Source organism: Macaca nemestrina, chromosome 6 (genome assembly GCF_043159975.1).
Source record: "Macaca nemestrina isolate mMacNem1 chromosome 6, mMacNem.hap1, whole genome shotgun sequence".
Taxonomy (NCBI): domain Eukaryota; kingdom Metazoa; phylum Chordata; class Mammalia; order Primates; family Cercopithecidae; genus Macaca; species Macaca nemestrina.
The window spans coordinates 20,472,440-20,487,532 of NC_092130.1; the positions used below are offsets into that span (position 1 = coordinate 20,472,440).

Genomic DNA, 15,093 nt, shown 5'->3' on the forward strand with positions numbered 1-15,093 from the left:
GTCAGATTTCAAAGTTCCTGTTCTTTTTTAGTTTTATTTTTTATTTTTTTTTGAGATGGAGTCTCGCTGTGTCTCCCAGACCGGAGTGCAGTGGTGCAATCTCGGCTTACTGCAACCTCCACCTCCTGGGTTCAGGTGATGGATTCTCCTGCGTCAGCCTCCTGAGTGGCTGGGATTACAGGTGCCTGCCGCCACATCCGGCTAATTTTTGTATTTTTAGTAAAGACGTGGTTTCACTGTGTTGGCCAGGCTGGTCTCAAACTCCTGACTTCAAGTGTTCTGCCTGCCTCGGACTCCCAAAGTGTTTGCTAGGAGTATAGGAGTGAGCCACCGCCTGGCCTTCAAGTCCCTATTCTTTCTAGTACAGCAACTGAAGCAGGAGTCATTAAGAGCTAGCAAGGGTGTCTCAGAGAAGAGAAGGTGCCATCCCTCTTCCTCAAGATGAGGGGGTGGGATGATGGTGACAGAGGCAGGTGACAGGAAGCGCTTTCCTGGTCAGATTCTGGGAATCACCTGGTGAGCCCAGGCCTCTGGCTTAGTGGCATTCCCAACGCTGTGGCAAGTGGGTCAAAGTTCACCCAGCCCCTGCCTTGTCCTAATTGCTGGTTCCAACACCTCTGGATTTAGTAGAGTTTAAAGATAACCCAGTTTCTCCCTCTAGATCAGCAGTTCAAGGGTAGGATTAAATTATTCCTCTGACTGACCAGGGTCCATTGGTTCCCTCTCAAAAGGCCTCCTTCCCTGGCAGAATCTGCTCAAGCGGCCAGCTCTTTGCTTCTTGAGTGGTGCTCAATTGAATTTTCAGTTCGTGAGTCTGGCGTCTTCCAGGGCCAATCCAAATTTTGCAACTAAAATGTGGTGCATTTGCATGCCCTGATCTAAATATAGGCTGTCTACTGCATTCTCTCGATCCACACAGGCCCCCACGGTGGGGAGGGGGTGAGCTTAGATGCCTAGAGGAATCCTTCCTTATTAACTCATCCTTTGAGTGCCTCCAACTGGATTGTTTTCCCGGGGATGGCAACAGCGTTTTCTTTTATTTTGTTATGGTTTTAAATTGGGATGTCAGTCCTGGAGCCTCGAACCACTGATGTGGACCGTGGTGGGCCTGGCAGCCCACAACATGTGAAAGATCAAATCTGTTTATATGTCCTGGCTGACTGCTTTTTTTTCTTAGCTCCTGGATAAAATACACACATTCCGAGGCTGTTGTCTCCTCTGGCTCCTTTGATGGATGGGTGTTGCATCCCAAGAGGGCAGCTAGCTAGCCCTGAACTCTGGGAAACTGACACCAAATTAGCTGGAAGGATTTGAAGCTTTCAAGACATCTTATCACCTCAGGAGGAAGTCACGTAGATGCCTGAAAGTTCTTGTGCCTCAGGCAGTGAGAAGCTATCAGCATAAAAACTGGCTTCTTCATCAATGTTGAAACATACTTTGTGGATGTGCAAATTGCTACACCCTTTCCAGAGAGAAATTTGACAATATACATCTGAGGCCTTTCCCGGGAGTCTGCCTTTTGATTTAACCATTCAAAGTGGACTTTATCCCAACAAAATCCTAAAGGGCAAGTGCCCTAACGATATTAAGGAAAAGAATGTGTGCATCACAGCTAAAAACTGAAAACAAATTGCACATCAAGAGGGAATGGATTATTTTAAACATACGAAAAAATGCTTAACCTCATTCACAAAAATTCCACCTGTCAAGTTGGCAAAGATCCAAAAGTTTGATAACAGTTCTTAGTGAATGTGCGGGCACCCTCAAATGTCAGTTACTGAAATGTAAATTGACATAATCTCTACAGAAGACAATCTGGTAATATTTACAAACATGAAAACATTTACTCAGAATGGTCCACTTACAAGATTTTACAGATATATTTACTCATGTGGAAATTGGTGATGTATAAGAATATTGTTTTGTAGTAACAAAAATTCAAAATAACCTACAATGTCTTTCCGTGGAGATCTATCTGAAAAAAAAGAAATACTATGGAGCTACTAAGAATGAAGCTACTTTATTTGGAAATGGAATTTCCATTGAAATTGAAAGACCTTCAAGATACATTGTTCAGTGAAAAAAGCAAAATATAGAATAGTGTTTATGTTATTTCCATTAAAAAGATCATATAAATATATTTCTATATGCATAGAACATATCTGGAAGAATATATAAGAAACTGGTAGGAGTAGTTGCCTCCATGGAGGGGAATTGGATGACTGGGGCCAAGGAAGTGAGAGAGACAGACTTTTCACTCCACATTTGTACCTTGTAAAGTGATACCTTGTGTGTGTCTTATCTATTGGTGTAAATGGCTTGTTTACATAACTGGATTGGTTAAATACATTATGATACTTTCTATTATGGAATTCAGTGCAGCATTAAAAAGATGGGAAAGGCTGAGCGCGGTGACTCATGCTTGTAATCCCAGCACTTTGGGAGGCCGAGGCAGGATGATCGCTTGAAGCCAGGAGTTTGAGACCAGCCTGGGCAACATAGGGAGACCCCATCTCAACAGAAGAATTTACAAATTAGCTGGGTGTGGTGGTGCACACCTGTGGTCCCTGCTACTTGGGAGGATGAAGTAGGGGGATATCGCTTGGGTTCAAGAGTTCAAGACTGCAATGAGCTGTGATTGTGCCACTGCACTCTAGCCTGGGTGACAGAGTGATACTCTGTCTATAAAAACAAAAAAGAAAAGAAAAAAGGGAAAAACAAAAAAAATGAAAAGACTCAGATTCATCGATATGATAAGAAGTCAGGCAGGATGACTTGCTGATTAGTGAAAAAAGCACTGGGTGATCTAATTTGTGTGAATACACATAACGACACACAGAGAAAATTCTGCAAAGTTGCATAGGCAAATATTAAACATGGTTATATCAATGGTGCTATGGTCTGAATGTTTGTCTCTCCCAAAATTAGTATGTTGAAACTTAATCCCCGTGCAGTGGTGTTGGCAAGTGGGTCATGTGGAAGGCGAGTAGGTCACCAGGGCAGAACTCTGATGAATGGGATCAGTGTACTTATAAAAGAGGCATTCGAGAGCCTGTTTGCCCCTTCTGCCATGTGAGGACACGTAGAAGTCACCATCTATGAGGGGCAGGTCCTCACCAGACACTGAATGTGCCTGCTCCTTGATCTTGGACTTCCCAGCCTCCAGAACTGTGAGCAATAAATTCTGTCGTTTATTATAAATTACCCAGTCTAAGGTATTTTGTTACAGCAGCCTGAATGGACTAAGGCAGGTGATATGATTATGGATGATTTTTCCTTTCTTTTTTATATTTTGCTGTTACGTATAAATTAGTTTTTGCTACCAAGAAAGAGAAAATTGTTCTCATTTTGAAAAGAATAAAAAATCAACAACTTGACAGCATGAATTTGAATTGGGGGAAGAGCAGGGCTGTAACCAGCAGAGGAAAGGGCTGAAGTCATTTCTTTCTGTTTTTTTTTTTAGATGGGGTCTTACACTGTTGCCCAGGCTTGAGTGCAGTGGTGTGGTTATGGCTCATTGTACCCTTGACCTCCTGGGCTCAAGGAATCTTCCCCACTCAGCCTCCCTAGTAACTGGGACTACAGGCCCATGCTACCACATGATGCTAATTTTTATTTTTTATGTGTAGGGATGGGAGTCTTCCTGTGTTGCCCAGATTGGTCTCGAATTCCTGGTGTGATCCTCTCGCTTCAGCCTCTCAAAGTGCTGGAATTACAGGCATGAGTCACTGCTCCCAGCATGGGCCAAAGCAATTTCTAAGTGTTCCAGATCTGGTAATCACAGAGCATGAGATATATACATATATATAGACATATCTCTATCTATCTATCTATCTATCTATCTATCTATCTATCTATCTATCTATCCATCTATCTCATATACATGTTAAATTAGATTGAAAATGACTAAGAACAACAATCTTTTTTTTTTAACCATTGATAGTTTTTCTTCTAAAATTTTAAAAATGTTTAGTAGTCCCCACTGTAATTCTATTGAAACCCAATTTGTATTCTATCACATTTTCTTAATTTGATGTTCTTAATCACAAATAGAGTATTTGCTTATTGGAACATGTGAAATAATACAGAGGTTATGAAAAAGCTAATAACCTACTCCTCCTCACTCCATCCTACCCCTCGAGGTAACTAAACTAATAAATAGCTTTTAAAAATTGGGTTAGACATTACTCTATAACTTGCTTTTTTTTTACTTAGATATCATGAGCAACCCTCCTAATAGATTAGTAGATGTAGATCTAACCTATTTGTTTTGTTTGTTTGTTTGTTTGTTTGTTTTTGAGACGGAGCCTCACTCTGTCACCCAGGTTGGAGTGCAGTGGCGTGATCTCAGCTCACTGCAACTTCTGCCTCCCGGATTCAAGCAATTCTCTGGCTAATTTTTATATTTTTAGTAGAGAAGGTGTTTTGCCATGTTGGCCAGGCTTGTCTCGAACTCCTGACCTCAGGTGATCCGTCTGCCTCAGCCTCCCAAAGTGCTGGGATTACAGGCGTGAGCCACTGTGCCCGGCCTAACCTATTTGTTTTAACACCACTGTGCATTTTACTATATTTAAAATTTTTTATTACACATAATCAAGTTAAACCTAAAATACCAAATCTTCCTTGCCCCAGCCACTACATTTCTAGGAATTTATCCTGAATATGTAGGCACAGACATATATACAAGAGTATTCATTCAACATTGTTTGTAGTAAAAGACCAAAAATAACCTAAATGTCAATCAACTGGGAAATTAATAAGTAAAATAGGACACTTCGTATAATGGATTATTATGCAGCCATGAAAACCAGCAGTAACTCTATGCATTCTGACATAGAACTATGTCTAAGATATGCCGTGCTGTTGAGTGAAAAATGAAACTTTCACAGAAGTGTTTCTAAAATGACACCATGAATCAAAATAAACAGAGTGAAAACACACATATTCTACATGCAAAAACACTCAAACATACACATACACATATGGATATGTATGCTTACAAATAAATAGACTATTTTGGAAAGCATACACAATCTGGTAACAATGTTTACTTCAGGGGAAAAAATACTAGACTGTTGGGTGTGAATGTGGGGTAGGTAAGAGCAGAAGAATTTTTTCATTTTTTTTTTTTCTGATTCAAATAAGAATCTATGCATCATTAAAAAATAAACTAGTTGATTTTTAAAAATTGCTACAAGTAATCATGCAAAATAGTTACAAGGCGTGATGGCACAGTCCAAGTTCCCTGTGGTCCTAAGTCTAAAAACAGGCATTCTTTATAAAACATTGTACAGAAAAAAAGTATAGAAAATCTCATATCCTGGAGTACATTTTTGTAATGTCCCAAGGCAGGGTTCTTATTCTGGAGTTAGAGGGTCCATGAACTCGGGTGAGAAAAAAACCCTCTTTTAAAAAAAAATACAAAAAACAAAAAACCCCAAACTAACCTTTGGCGGAAAGTTTGCATTTCCTTTGATAGGAATGTAGGCAAGCAGCCACACTAGAGTTAGCAGGATTTGTCACCATTAGAAATCAGGTTTGTGATAGCACATTACATTTGTTGCAGATAATCTTGAAATATTTCCACTTGTCAGTACTTCAAAATTATAGTAGTTATTTATTTGACTTGCTGCTAGATCTTGTTTAATATGTTAAAGGACATTTTTTACTCTATAATAAATTTGTTTTTTCAACATTATAACTGTATTTCAATATAATTGGTTTTCTTTGAAATCCTGTGTCTTTTATCTGATGTGTCGACTGTAAGAAGGGGCTTCATCAGATTGCCAAAGGGGTCCGCAAAACAATGAAGCCAAGGAACCTTGGCGTTAAGGTAAATGCCAAAGGGCTGGGGACAAGGAATCACAAATGGGCGCTGTGGGAAGTGTCCCTAGAAGCTGGGAGAAGGGATCCTACCGCTTCCTCTTGATGCCGGGGGCCGATTAATGGCCTGAATATATGAATCAGAGATGTAATTTTTTGTTGCTGTTCCAGTTGGTGGATCCTCCTCCTCCCCAACCAGCTGCCTCCCTGGATCTCCGCCCGGCCGATGCTGGTGGTGTGAGCCCTGGGGCTGATGCCTGCGAATGACAGTGAGCCCGGCTTGCCCTTGGTCCCATTTTAACCTCCTTTTGGGGCACGGCCAGGGTGCTAAGCTCAGCCTCTAAGCAATGCATGTTAGCCTGGCAGGAAACTCTGTCTTGAAGAATTTCAAAAAGTGTGCAAAACTAAGCCCCAATTTCTTCCAAGCAGGAGATAGAAAGCTTAGGAGGGAGCACGACACTGTGGGCAGACACCCTTGGAAAAAGTTAAATGGAGCTCTAGGAGGAATGGGCCACTTGCATGTGCTAGAACATTCTGTTTCTGAACATTTTGAACTGAACTGCTTATTGGTGCAACTTTTATAGCACAATTGCTGCTCTCGCACCAGAGAGGGGCACTTGAGTGTTCGTTCAAAGGGTGGTCAGATGAGCTGCAGGTGGGTGTGCCCAGGAGTATGCTGTTGATAGAGTCCTAAGAGCAGAGCCTGTCAGTGTGGACAGATTCTACTGTATCCTGAGCTGACTCACGTGCTGTCATGCCAGGAGGGGTGATGATGGCTGGGGTGAAGATGGCCCTCCGCCTGCACTGATTCCAGCCTCACAAGTCCTTAAAACATAGCTCACTTTCCTTTTCCTCCCCCAAATCTTATTTCAGCCCACTCTTCTTTCTGTCTCCTCTGCATTCTGGAGGAACCCATCATTCAGATGGCACCACTTAGCTTGTGCTGAAATTGATCCATTCCTTCATTTAATCATTTATTCCCTAAGTATTTAGTGCTGGCCAGCCATAGATTCAAATCCCAGCTCAGCCACTCGCTTGTATCATCAGGGCAAGTAAAATAAATGAACTCTTTTTAAAAAAAATTTCAGACCCACATTTACAAAACTCCTGCTTCCCACAAAATACACACATGGTAAGTCACATTTTTCCTTCTTAAATGGATGATGACTTTGCTCTCTCATCATGAATCTTTCTCTGGACTGTTGAGGCTGTTCGTGCCAGTTTCTCTTTCCTCTCCATCTCAGGCTCTGGCATGAAACTGGGGTACTATTGGATGTCCACACTATAAACACCCTTATTCCAGGTTTTAAAACAGGGAGACATTTTTATTGTTCAAATTGAGACACTTTTGAAAATAAGAAAGGGTTATTGTGCTAATTATAATTATGCTTTGATAATAGGCATAAAAGGAGACCATCTCAGTGAAATGGGACATATGGTCACCCCGTTAGAGAACAGTGATATATTACCCAACAGAAAGACCCAGTGTGTCTTCAGAGCATTCACAAAGCTGGGGCGCCGGTATTTTTGGTGAAATAATTTGATGTTAAAGAAATCAAAGTTACCTGCATGGAAAGAATCAGAATATTGTTGGCCTTCCTTACATTTATTTTAGGGCTCTATGCATATGTGTGTGTTTGTGTGTGTGTGTGTGTGTGTACATGTTTTAATTTATAATTTTATTATTCCCTTTTCAATACCTTAGGCCTTTAGAGGTCTCTATCTGGCTCTGCTATAAAGTCACTGGAATAGTTTTCTCTTTTTCTGCTTCTGCAGGGATCAACTCTGACCATATCCCTCTCAGAGGTGAGAGGCAAGTGACCAGGGCTAGTAGGGTGAGGAAATGTGTGAGGGCCAATTGGCAATGGGACAATCTCCCCCAGAGGCAGGTGGAATGGCAGTCTTTTAATAAAGAATGAAGAGGCCATCCATTTTCTAGATCCTACCTTGTGTCCACACGGGTCTTCACCTAGCCAATCCCTCTTCACTGGCTTCATGACCAGGTCCAGATCGGCGTTTTGGTTTTAGAATATGAGTCTATGACAGTCTGTTTGTAATGAACTTGTGGTAGTTTCAAGGAATGATATAAACCACTTAACCCCTCTAAGCCCATTTCCTTATTTGTTTACCTATTAATTTAATTTTTTTTGAGATGGAGTTTTGCTTTGTCTGCCAGGCTGGAGTGTAGTGGTGCAATCTTGGCTCACTGTAACCTCCGCCTCCCAGGTTCAAGTGATTCTCCTCCCTCAGCCTCCTGAGTAGCTGGGATTACAGGTGCCGCTACCATGCCCGGATAATTTTTGTATTTTTAATAGAGACAGGGTTTTACCATGTTGGCCAGCTTGGTCTTGAACTCCCGACCTCAGGTGATCCATCCACCTTGGCCTCCCAAAGTGCTGGGATTACAGGTTTGAGTCACCACGGCCGGCCCCATTTCCTTATTTATAAAATGGGCAAAATGTGAATACCTATCTGATGGGCCGTGGGAGGTTCAAGTACTAGAAGAAGTCTGGTACACACTGTGTGAATCCTATTGGTCATTGCTTTTTTTTTTTTTTTTTTTTTTGAGACAGAGTCTCACTCTGTCACCCAGGTTGGAGTGCAGTGGCGTGATCTCTGCTCACTGCAAGCTGTGCCCCCTGGGTTCACACCATTCTCCTGCCTCAGCCTCCCGAGTAGCTGGGACTACAGGCGCCCACCACCATGCCCAGCTAATTTTTTTGTATATTTAGTAGAGACAGGGTTTCACCATGTTAGCCAGGATGGTCTCGATCTCCTGACCCCATGATCCACTCGCCTCGGCCTCCCAAAGTGCTGGGATTACAGGCATGAGCCACCGGGCCCGGCCAGTCATTGCTATTTTTATGGAGTTTACTATGTACACATCCCTGGGCATGAAGGACAAGAAGACAATTTGAACTTGGACCCTGCAAAGGTCTGCAGCCTGGCAGTGCTGCAAAAGTTGTGCACATCAGCCTTTATCCCCAGAGAGAAATGTGACAAGCACCACAAACCAGGGATAAAGGGAGTGATTACTGATGAGGAAAAGGGTGGGATCCAGGAAGACTTCACGAGAAAGGTGTAAACAGAACCACATGTTTACAGATGAGCAGGAATTGGATATTCAGAGGGTATGAGAAACACACTGGTGGGAGAGGGAACAGATGCACAGAAAAAAGAAAATGCAAAGTGTATTTGGGAAGTGGCAAATAATTTTCAATTGAGTGCACTCTTAATTATTCTTCTGGGCTCTGCAGTGTTCATTCATTCATTCAGCTTGTGTGAGCACCCGTGTTAGGCAGAGATTTGGTCACTGCTTAGAAGACGTTCACAGTAGGTAGAGGAGAAAGAGCAGTCAGGAGATTGCTGGAGAGAGCCCTGAGAAGAGTAGCCTTAGGGCTTCCCTCTTCATGGGACCCTATGCGGCCTCAGCAGGGGCCCTGCAATGCCCCCACCATGGCCACACAAAGTTTTCAGAAGTAAGGTGTATTAATGACATTGGTTATTCCCCTTATTTAAATATTATTCCCATTTCTCCTTATGTAGGTGGTTAATATAGGGGCCATGGACATTTTTGGGAACCAGCTAAGAGCCGAGTTAAGATAGATTTTGTTTGGGTTCTGTTGAATATATGTATGTGGTTTACAGTCTTTTCTTTCTGTGTAGCTAGGTCACCACTAGCCACAGGAACTGCAAAGTGAAAAAACAGCTTCTAGAAATACTCTCTTGCCCACGATGCCAACTCACCTGATCTTGTGGCATCAAGAGGCAGGACCAGAGGCAGATTCATGATGGAAGAGTGTCCCCTTGGTGCTGGCACCACACGTAGGTGGGTGGATGGTGGTGAATCCAGGTCTGAAATGTATGCAGCCAGAAACTAAACTGTAAAAAAGTGCTCTAAATTTTATGTGTTTCTCCAAATTTGATAAAAATCTGAAAAAGTATGTGATATTACCCATAAGTTGTGAAGCTGAAAAAAATCTTCTAAAGCATCAATAATATAAGAGAAATTTTGACTTATCTTGCTAGAGGAACGACCCAATTATTTTTATCTTCTTTATGGTCTCACCAGGATACGGTGCCTCTTGGTTGCTGAATGACGGGCAGCCACATGCTTTTTCTTTCCTCCTCAGAATAAACTCTGGCTTCCCCAGTTTCCTTCCTGCACTTCCTTAAATCAGGCTCAGAGCCCCACTTCTAGGAGAGCTCCAAAGATGAACCCATCTGACTGCCTGCATTGCATCCATGTTCTGTCACTGATCAGCTGGGTAACCTGAGGAAAATCACTACATCTCTCTGAGCTTCTGTTTCCTCATCTGTAAAATGGGGACAATACCAGCACCCACTTCACAATCCTGTGGACAGGTATGAATAAGGGAATACAGAGAAATAACCCCTATCCAGCATGGAGAGCACAGTAAGCCTGACATTCAATGAGACCTAATAAATGGTAGCTATTAGTATTACTATTATCAAATGTGGTTAGGAAGCACAGTGACTGCAGAAACATTCTGCAGATATGGCAGGAAGCAATTTCCCACTGCTGCCCGGCAGACATCAGTTATTTTTACTAGCCACACACACACTCAGGTAAAGGCATTTCCTACATAACATATCTTAATAGGCTCATCCATGATGGCACTGCAGCTACACACGCACCTGCTGGCATTTCTGTGAGCCGTTTTGCTCCAGCAGGGGTGGGTGCCTCTATGACGGGCCCCACCATCCTGTCGGACCTGGCAGGCATAGCTCTGCACACATCATTCTTCCCCTCCCGGCCCCTCTGCCCCAGACAGCCGAATCTCACGGCAAAGCTGAGGCTAACTCATTCACCCAGCCCTCCTTCCTTCTCTCTTGCCCTCACTTCTTTCCTTCCTCCTGTTTTCCTCACAAATATTTGTTGTGTCTAGCCGCCATGGTGTCTTCTATGATTCCAAGACTTTAGGAGACTCAGTAAAGTTTGAAAAAAATTTCTGAAAGGGACTGACATAGGGTACTAACTTTTAATTTTGCCAAGTAAGATATCAACACACACACACACACACACACACACACACACACATGCACACACATACACACACACACAAACACACACTGTTGCCACTAATTACCATCGTTCCATCAAAGAAGTGCTATTTCAGTGTCCCCAAATAGAAAAGACACAGTCTTTAGAAGAAAAAGATAATCGTGTATATGACATACATTTATTTTTTAAAGGAACACAACATTTTCCTAACTTTTTTTCTGATTTGTCATAAGCCAGTAAAATCTCTGGGTGCCAGATCTCAGATAAATGTTGGAGAAGAAGTTTACTGACAACAGGAATAATATAATGAATGTTTATTGAGTGCCAAATGTGGTATTTGATAGACTCTACCGTTTACTAACTGTGTGATCTTGGGCAAGGTACTGAACCTCTCTGAACTCTAGTTCCCTCACCTGTAAAGACAGGGATGACGATGCTTGCTCTGCAAAGCCTTCCAGGGGTTTCTAGGCACGGGGAGGACTTGTGTGGTGCTGGCTGCATAACAGTCGCCAGGGAAACTTGTTAAAACTAAGATTCTTGGCGCTACAAGGAGAGAATCTGATGCAAGAGATCTACAATGGGGCCCAAGGACCTACACCTTTAAAAACAGCCCCTCCTCCAGATGTTTCTGATGAACAGCTAGGTTTGGGTAGCTCACAGCCCCTGACTTTTGAGTTGGACCTGTCTACTCAACTTACGTGTGTGGCAGATTGTTCCTAGCATGGTGTGTTCAGAGGAAAATCTTGGGAGGTATCTTGTTTGCTGTGTTCAGCCTCCCCCCTCCCACTCTGTTCCCCTTCTCAACAAATGGTACCTCCATCTACTTAGAAACCCCAGGGTTATTCTGAACACATTTCCTCTCTCATGGACTCTCCTATGCTGTCACCAACTCATCCCCAGGTCCTTGAAGCTGTCTGCTTCTCCACCTCCACTGCCCAGCCTGGTCTAGGTCATCATCATCTCTCACTGCCACTGCAAAGCCTCCTACCTGTCTCGTCTGAAGTGTATGCTCCACACAGTGGCTGCAGTCACTTTTAAAAGATGTGATTCAGACAGTGTCTTTCATCTGCTTCAAACCCTGTTGTAGTGGCCAATGCACTTAAGATAAAAATCTAAAGTCCTTAATGTGGCCTAAAAGCCCCTGCATGGCCCGGCCTCTGCCCATGCCTCTGGCCCTGACACGCACCTGCCTCCCTTCTAATTCTCTGGGCTCTGTTAGTTCTCCACTCTCTCTGGCCTCAGGACTTTCAAGTGTGCCCCTCCTCCTGCCCACACCTTTCTTCCTCTATCAGCTGCCTTCACTGAATTAGCTTCTCCACACTGTTGAGGGTTCTACTTAAATGTCACTGCCTCAGGGACCTGTGATGTACTAACCCCTGTTTTAGAATTCTAGCAGCATCACACTCCTTTTCTTCAAGTCACTTGTTGCAATTTATGTTCACGTTTGTTTGTGCATGTGTGTTTCTCAATATATCTGTGTTCCCCACTGGAGCCAAATTCTATGAAATATTAACTATTTTGCTCACCATTATATCGTCAGTGTAATGCCTGGACACGGTACCCACTGAATAGATACATATTTATTCGGTGAATGGATGAATGAGTAAAGATGCGAACCCACATCACCAGAAGGGCAAGGTCTCTCCCACTTTTTCTTTCTGGTTGGGGTGACTGACAAAATGTCCAATCCTGAGAGACCCTTGTCATACACAGTACAGGAGAACATCGAGCCGTGAGCTAGAACATGGATGACCCACCCTGATATGTCACGGGTTGGTTATTTTTTCAGGAGTGAGCAGGCAGTGGAAGAAAGGCAGCTTTTGCAACAGAAGCATCGTTACTAGTTCTTGACAGTGTGGTTCTGGGTTTCCTGGAGAACATGTGCTACGAAAAAAGGTTGCTAAAAGACAGCAAAAGGGCAAGGCATTTCCTTGGTGTGGTGGAACAGGTATGGGTCTGTTCTGACAGTCCTGGATTCAACTTTTGGCTCTATGACTTACTTGATGTGTGACCTCGGACAGGAAGTTTTACCTCTCTGAGCTTCAGTATATTCGTCCATAAAAAAGGAACAGTTACTTTTGCCTGTTGGGGTAGCTGTGAGGATTAATGAGATAATGTCTGTAGGAGGCCTAGCAGAATGTCTGGTACATAGTGTGTATCCAATACTGAATACAATCTCACCAGGCTGTAAGCCTCCTTCAATCAGGGGCCGTGTTTGCTTTTGGCTTGATAACCCAGTATCTGGTGCAGTGCCTGGCATGTAGTAGATGCTTTAGGAAGTCCTTATTAGTGATTTAATACATGGTCAAATGGGTTTTACTTTAGCAGGATTTCCCTCTTCCAGGAAGGATTCCCATGTGTAAAAACTTCCCCCTTGCCAAGTACTCAAACCAATTGATTTCCTTGTGGGCAACTCAAATCCCTGTGTTTTGAAGTCTCAGAGTTGGAAGATGAATGTGTGTTTGTGGGGGTGGCTCTGTCTTGAGTCATCTCTGAGACCCTTATGCTTGCAGAAGGTGGAAATTTGTCAGCCCCCATTTGAATGAAAGGGCTGGAGGATCAGATCAATGGAGAAAGGGATTCCTATTTTGTTCCAATACTATAGAGAACACAACTGTTTCTTTGAAATTGACCTTCATTTATTTGGAGGGGAAAGCAGTTAGTTCAATAATGGCTTCCTGGTGCCTTCCAGCATTTTAAAAGACAGAAGAAAGATTTGGAGCAAGGCAAGGTTCCAGTGTTTTCTAAACAACTCACTAAGCCCAGCTACTGGTTGGCTGCCGAGCACTTCCTGCTACCAGCCCTGCATCCCCCAACTTCCCCTACTGCTGCAGTGCACATCCTCAATAGCTCAGTCACTTCTTGAGACCCTGACCAGGTCTTCCCCAGGTGGGCTGGAAGTTAGTCTTCATTCTAATGCTGGGCAGCTGAAGATTCTCTGACATCTTGCAAATGGCTCATGGAGTAAGAAATACTACTATATTCTATTTCAATTATTTCCTGTCCCTCCCTGGCCTGTTTCCAGGGGCCAAATAAAGAGGTCCTTGTTTGGTGGAGTCCATCCCTGCTCCTGAGTAAGTGAGCACTGGTCCCTGGTCCAACTTGGTCTGAGGCCACAGGGAAAGGGTGGGGAGGACATGGGGGAGGGTGTCCCAGGTGGGGAGAGGGCAGGAGGAGACAAGAGGCCCTGCTCTGCAGGCAGCCCAACCCTGCTCCCAGAAATAAAAATAAGAGATGAAGAAAAACAAATGAGGCCCCTGAACAGGATCCTGTAGGGGGCACAGCTATTTTCCCTCCTTCCCAGGAGAAATCCCAACCCTTCTCTCCCATGGAGAAAACAAACACAGCTATGGAAATCTTGTGCCATCCTGGCACCTGAAAGTCTATCACCAATTGGAAGTTGCTCCTACCTGCACTTCTCCCTTTGCCAAACACAGTCCTCTCCCACATCTGCTTCCTCCCCTTATGAGTGAAAAGGTTTTCATGGAAAATTTAGAATTTGGAACCTTCTTCAGATTCCAAAGAAGTTATTGTTCTATATCATGCTACTTTTGCTTGGGTGTTATTTCAACTCAGAGGAAGTAGAAACCTACATCTCTATTTTGCTGGAATGCTCTTCCTGAATCATTAAGAGAACAATAATTAAGTACCCTCTCTGTTTGAAGCTCTTGAGTACTTTTTGAAGCCCATCCCAAACCCAAGTCCTAGAGTTCACATTCCCCACCTTATCCATTCGGTTTTCAGGGAAGAAGGATGTTGATGGGGTTGGCTCAGGGACAAATCATTGGAAGATCTCTGGGAGATCATCGCATGATAGTCAAAGTTTTCATTGCCAGAAGAGAAACAAGATAGCATCAGGGTGGCAAGAACCTCTCACTTTCTATTGTGTGGAAGCTCAGGACCTGAGATGCTAGGGGGACAAGGTCTCAGAAAGGCACAGACAGAAAGGAGAGAGACGATGGGGGTAATATGAGTGAGGAGAAACTGAGGGTGGGCTTGATGACTTGAAGAGCAAGACCCAGAGAGAAGCCACATCATCTCACACTACGATGTGGCTGGGAAAGGTCTGAGGTTGGCAGCATTTAAAACCCTGGCTTCTAGGGTGCTGGGGCCTGAAGGAAACAGAGGCATTTTCTGGCCAGTGATTCTCAAAGCCTGGTCTGTGGACTACCTCTTCAGAATCATCTGGTGGGCTGATTACACCTTCAGATTCCTGGGATCCTTCTGACTTACTGAATCCTATT

General features: G+C 43.4%; 1 protein-coding gene across 2 annotated transcripts in view; it reads right to left on the minus strand.

Moving 5' to 3' along the window:
- Window positions 1–15,093, minus strand: part of LOC105482341 (adrenoceptor alpha 1B) — a 57,064-nt gene that overhangs the window by 38,319 nt on the left and 3,652 nt on the right. The window contains exon 2 of one of the 2 annotated variants that reach the window (XM_024792980.2): window positions 9,571–9,678. The exons of the other annotated variant lie outside the window; for it this stretch is intronic. Within the exon in view, the coding sequence (XP_024648748.1) occupies window positions 9,571–9,678 (108 nt within the window). The remainder of the gene's footprint in view (window positions 1–9,570; window positions 9,679–15,093) is intronic. 2 annotated transcript variants of the gene reach the window in all.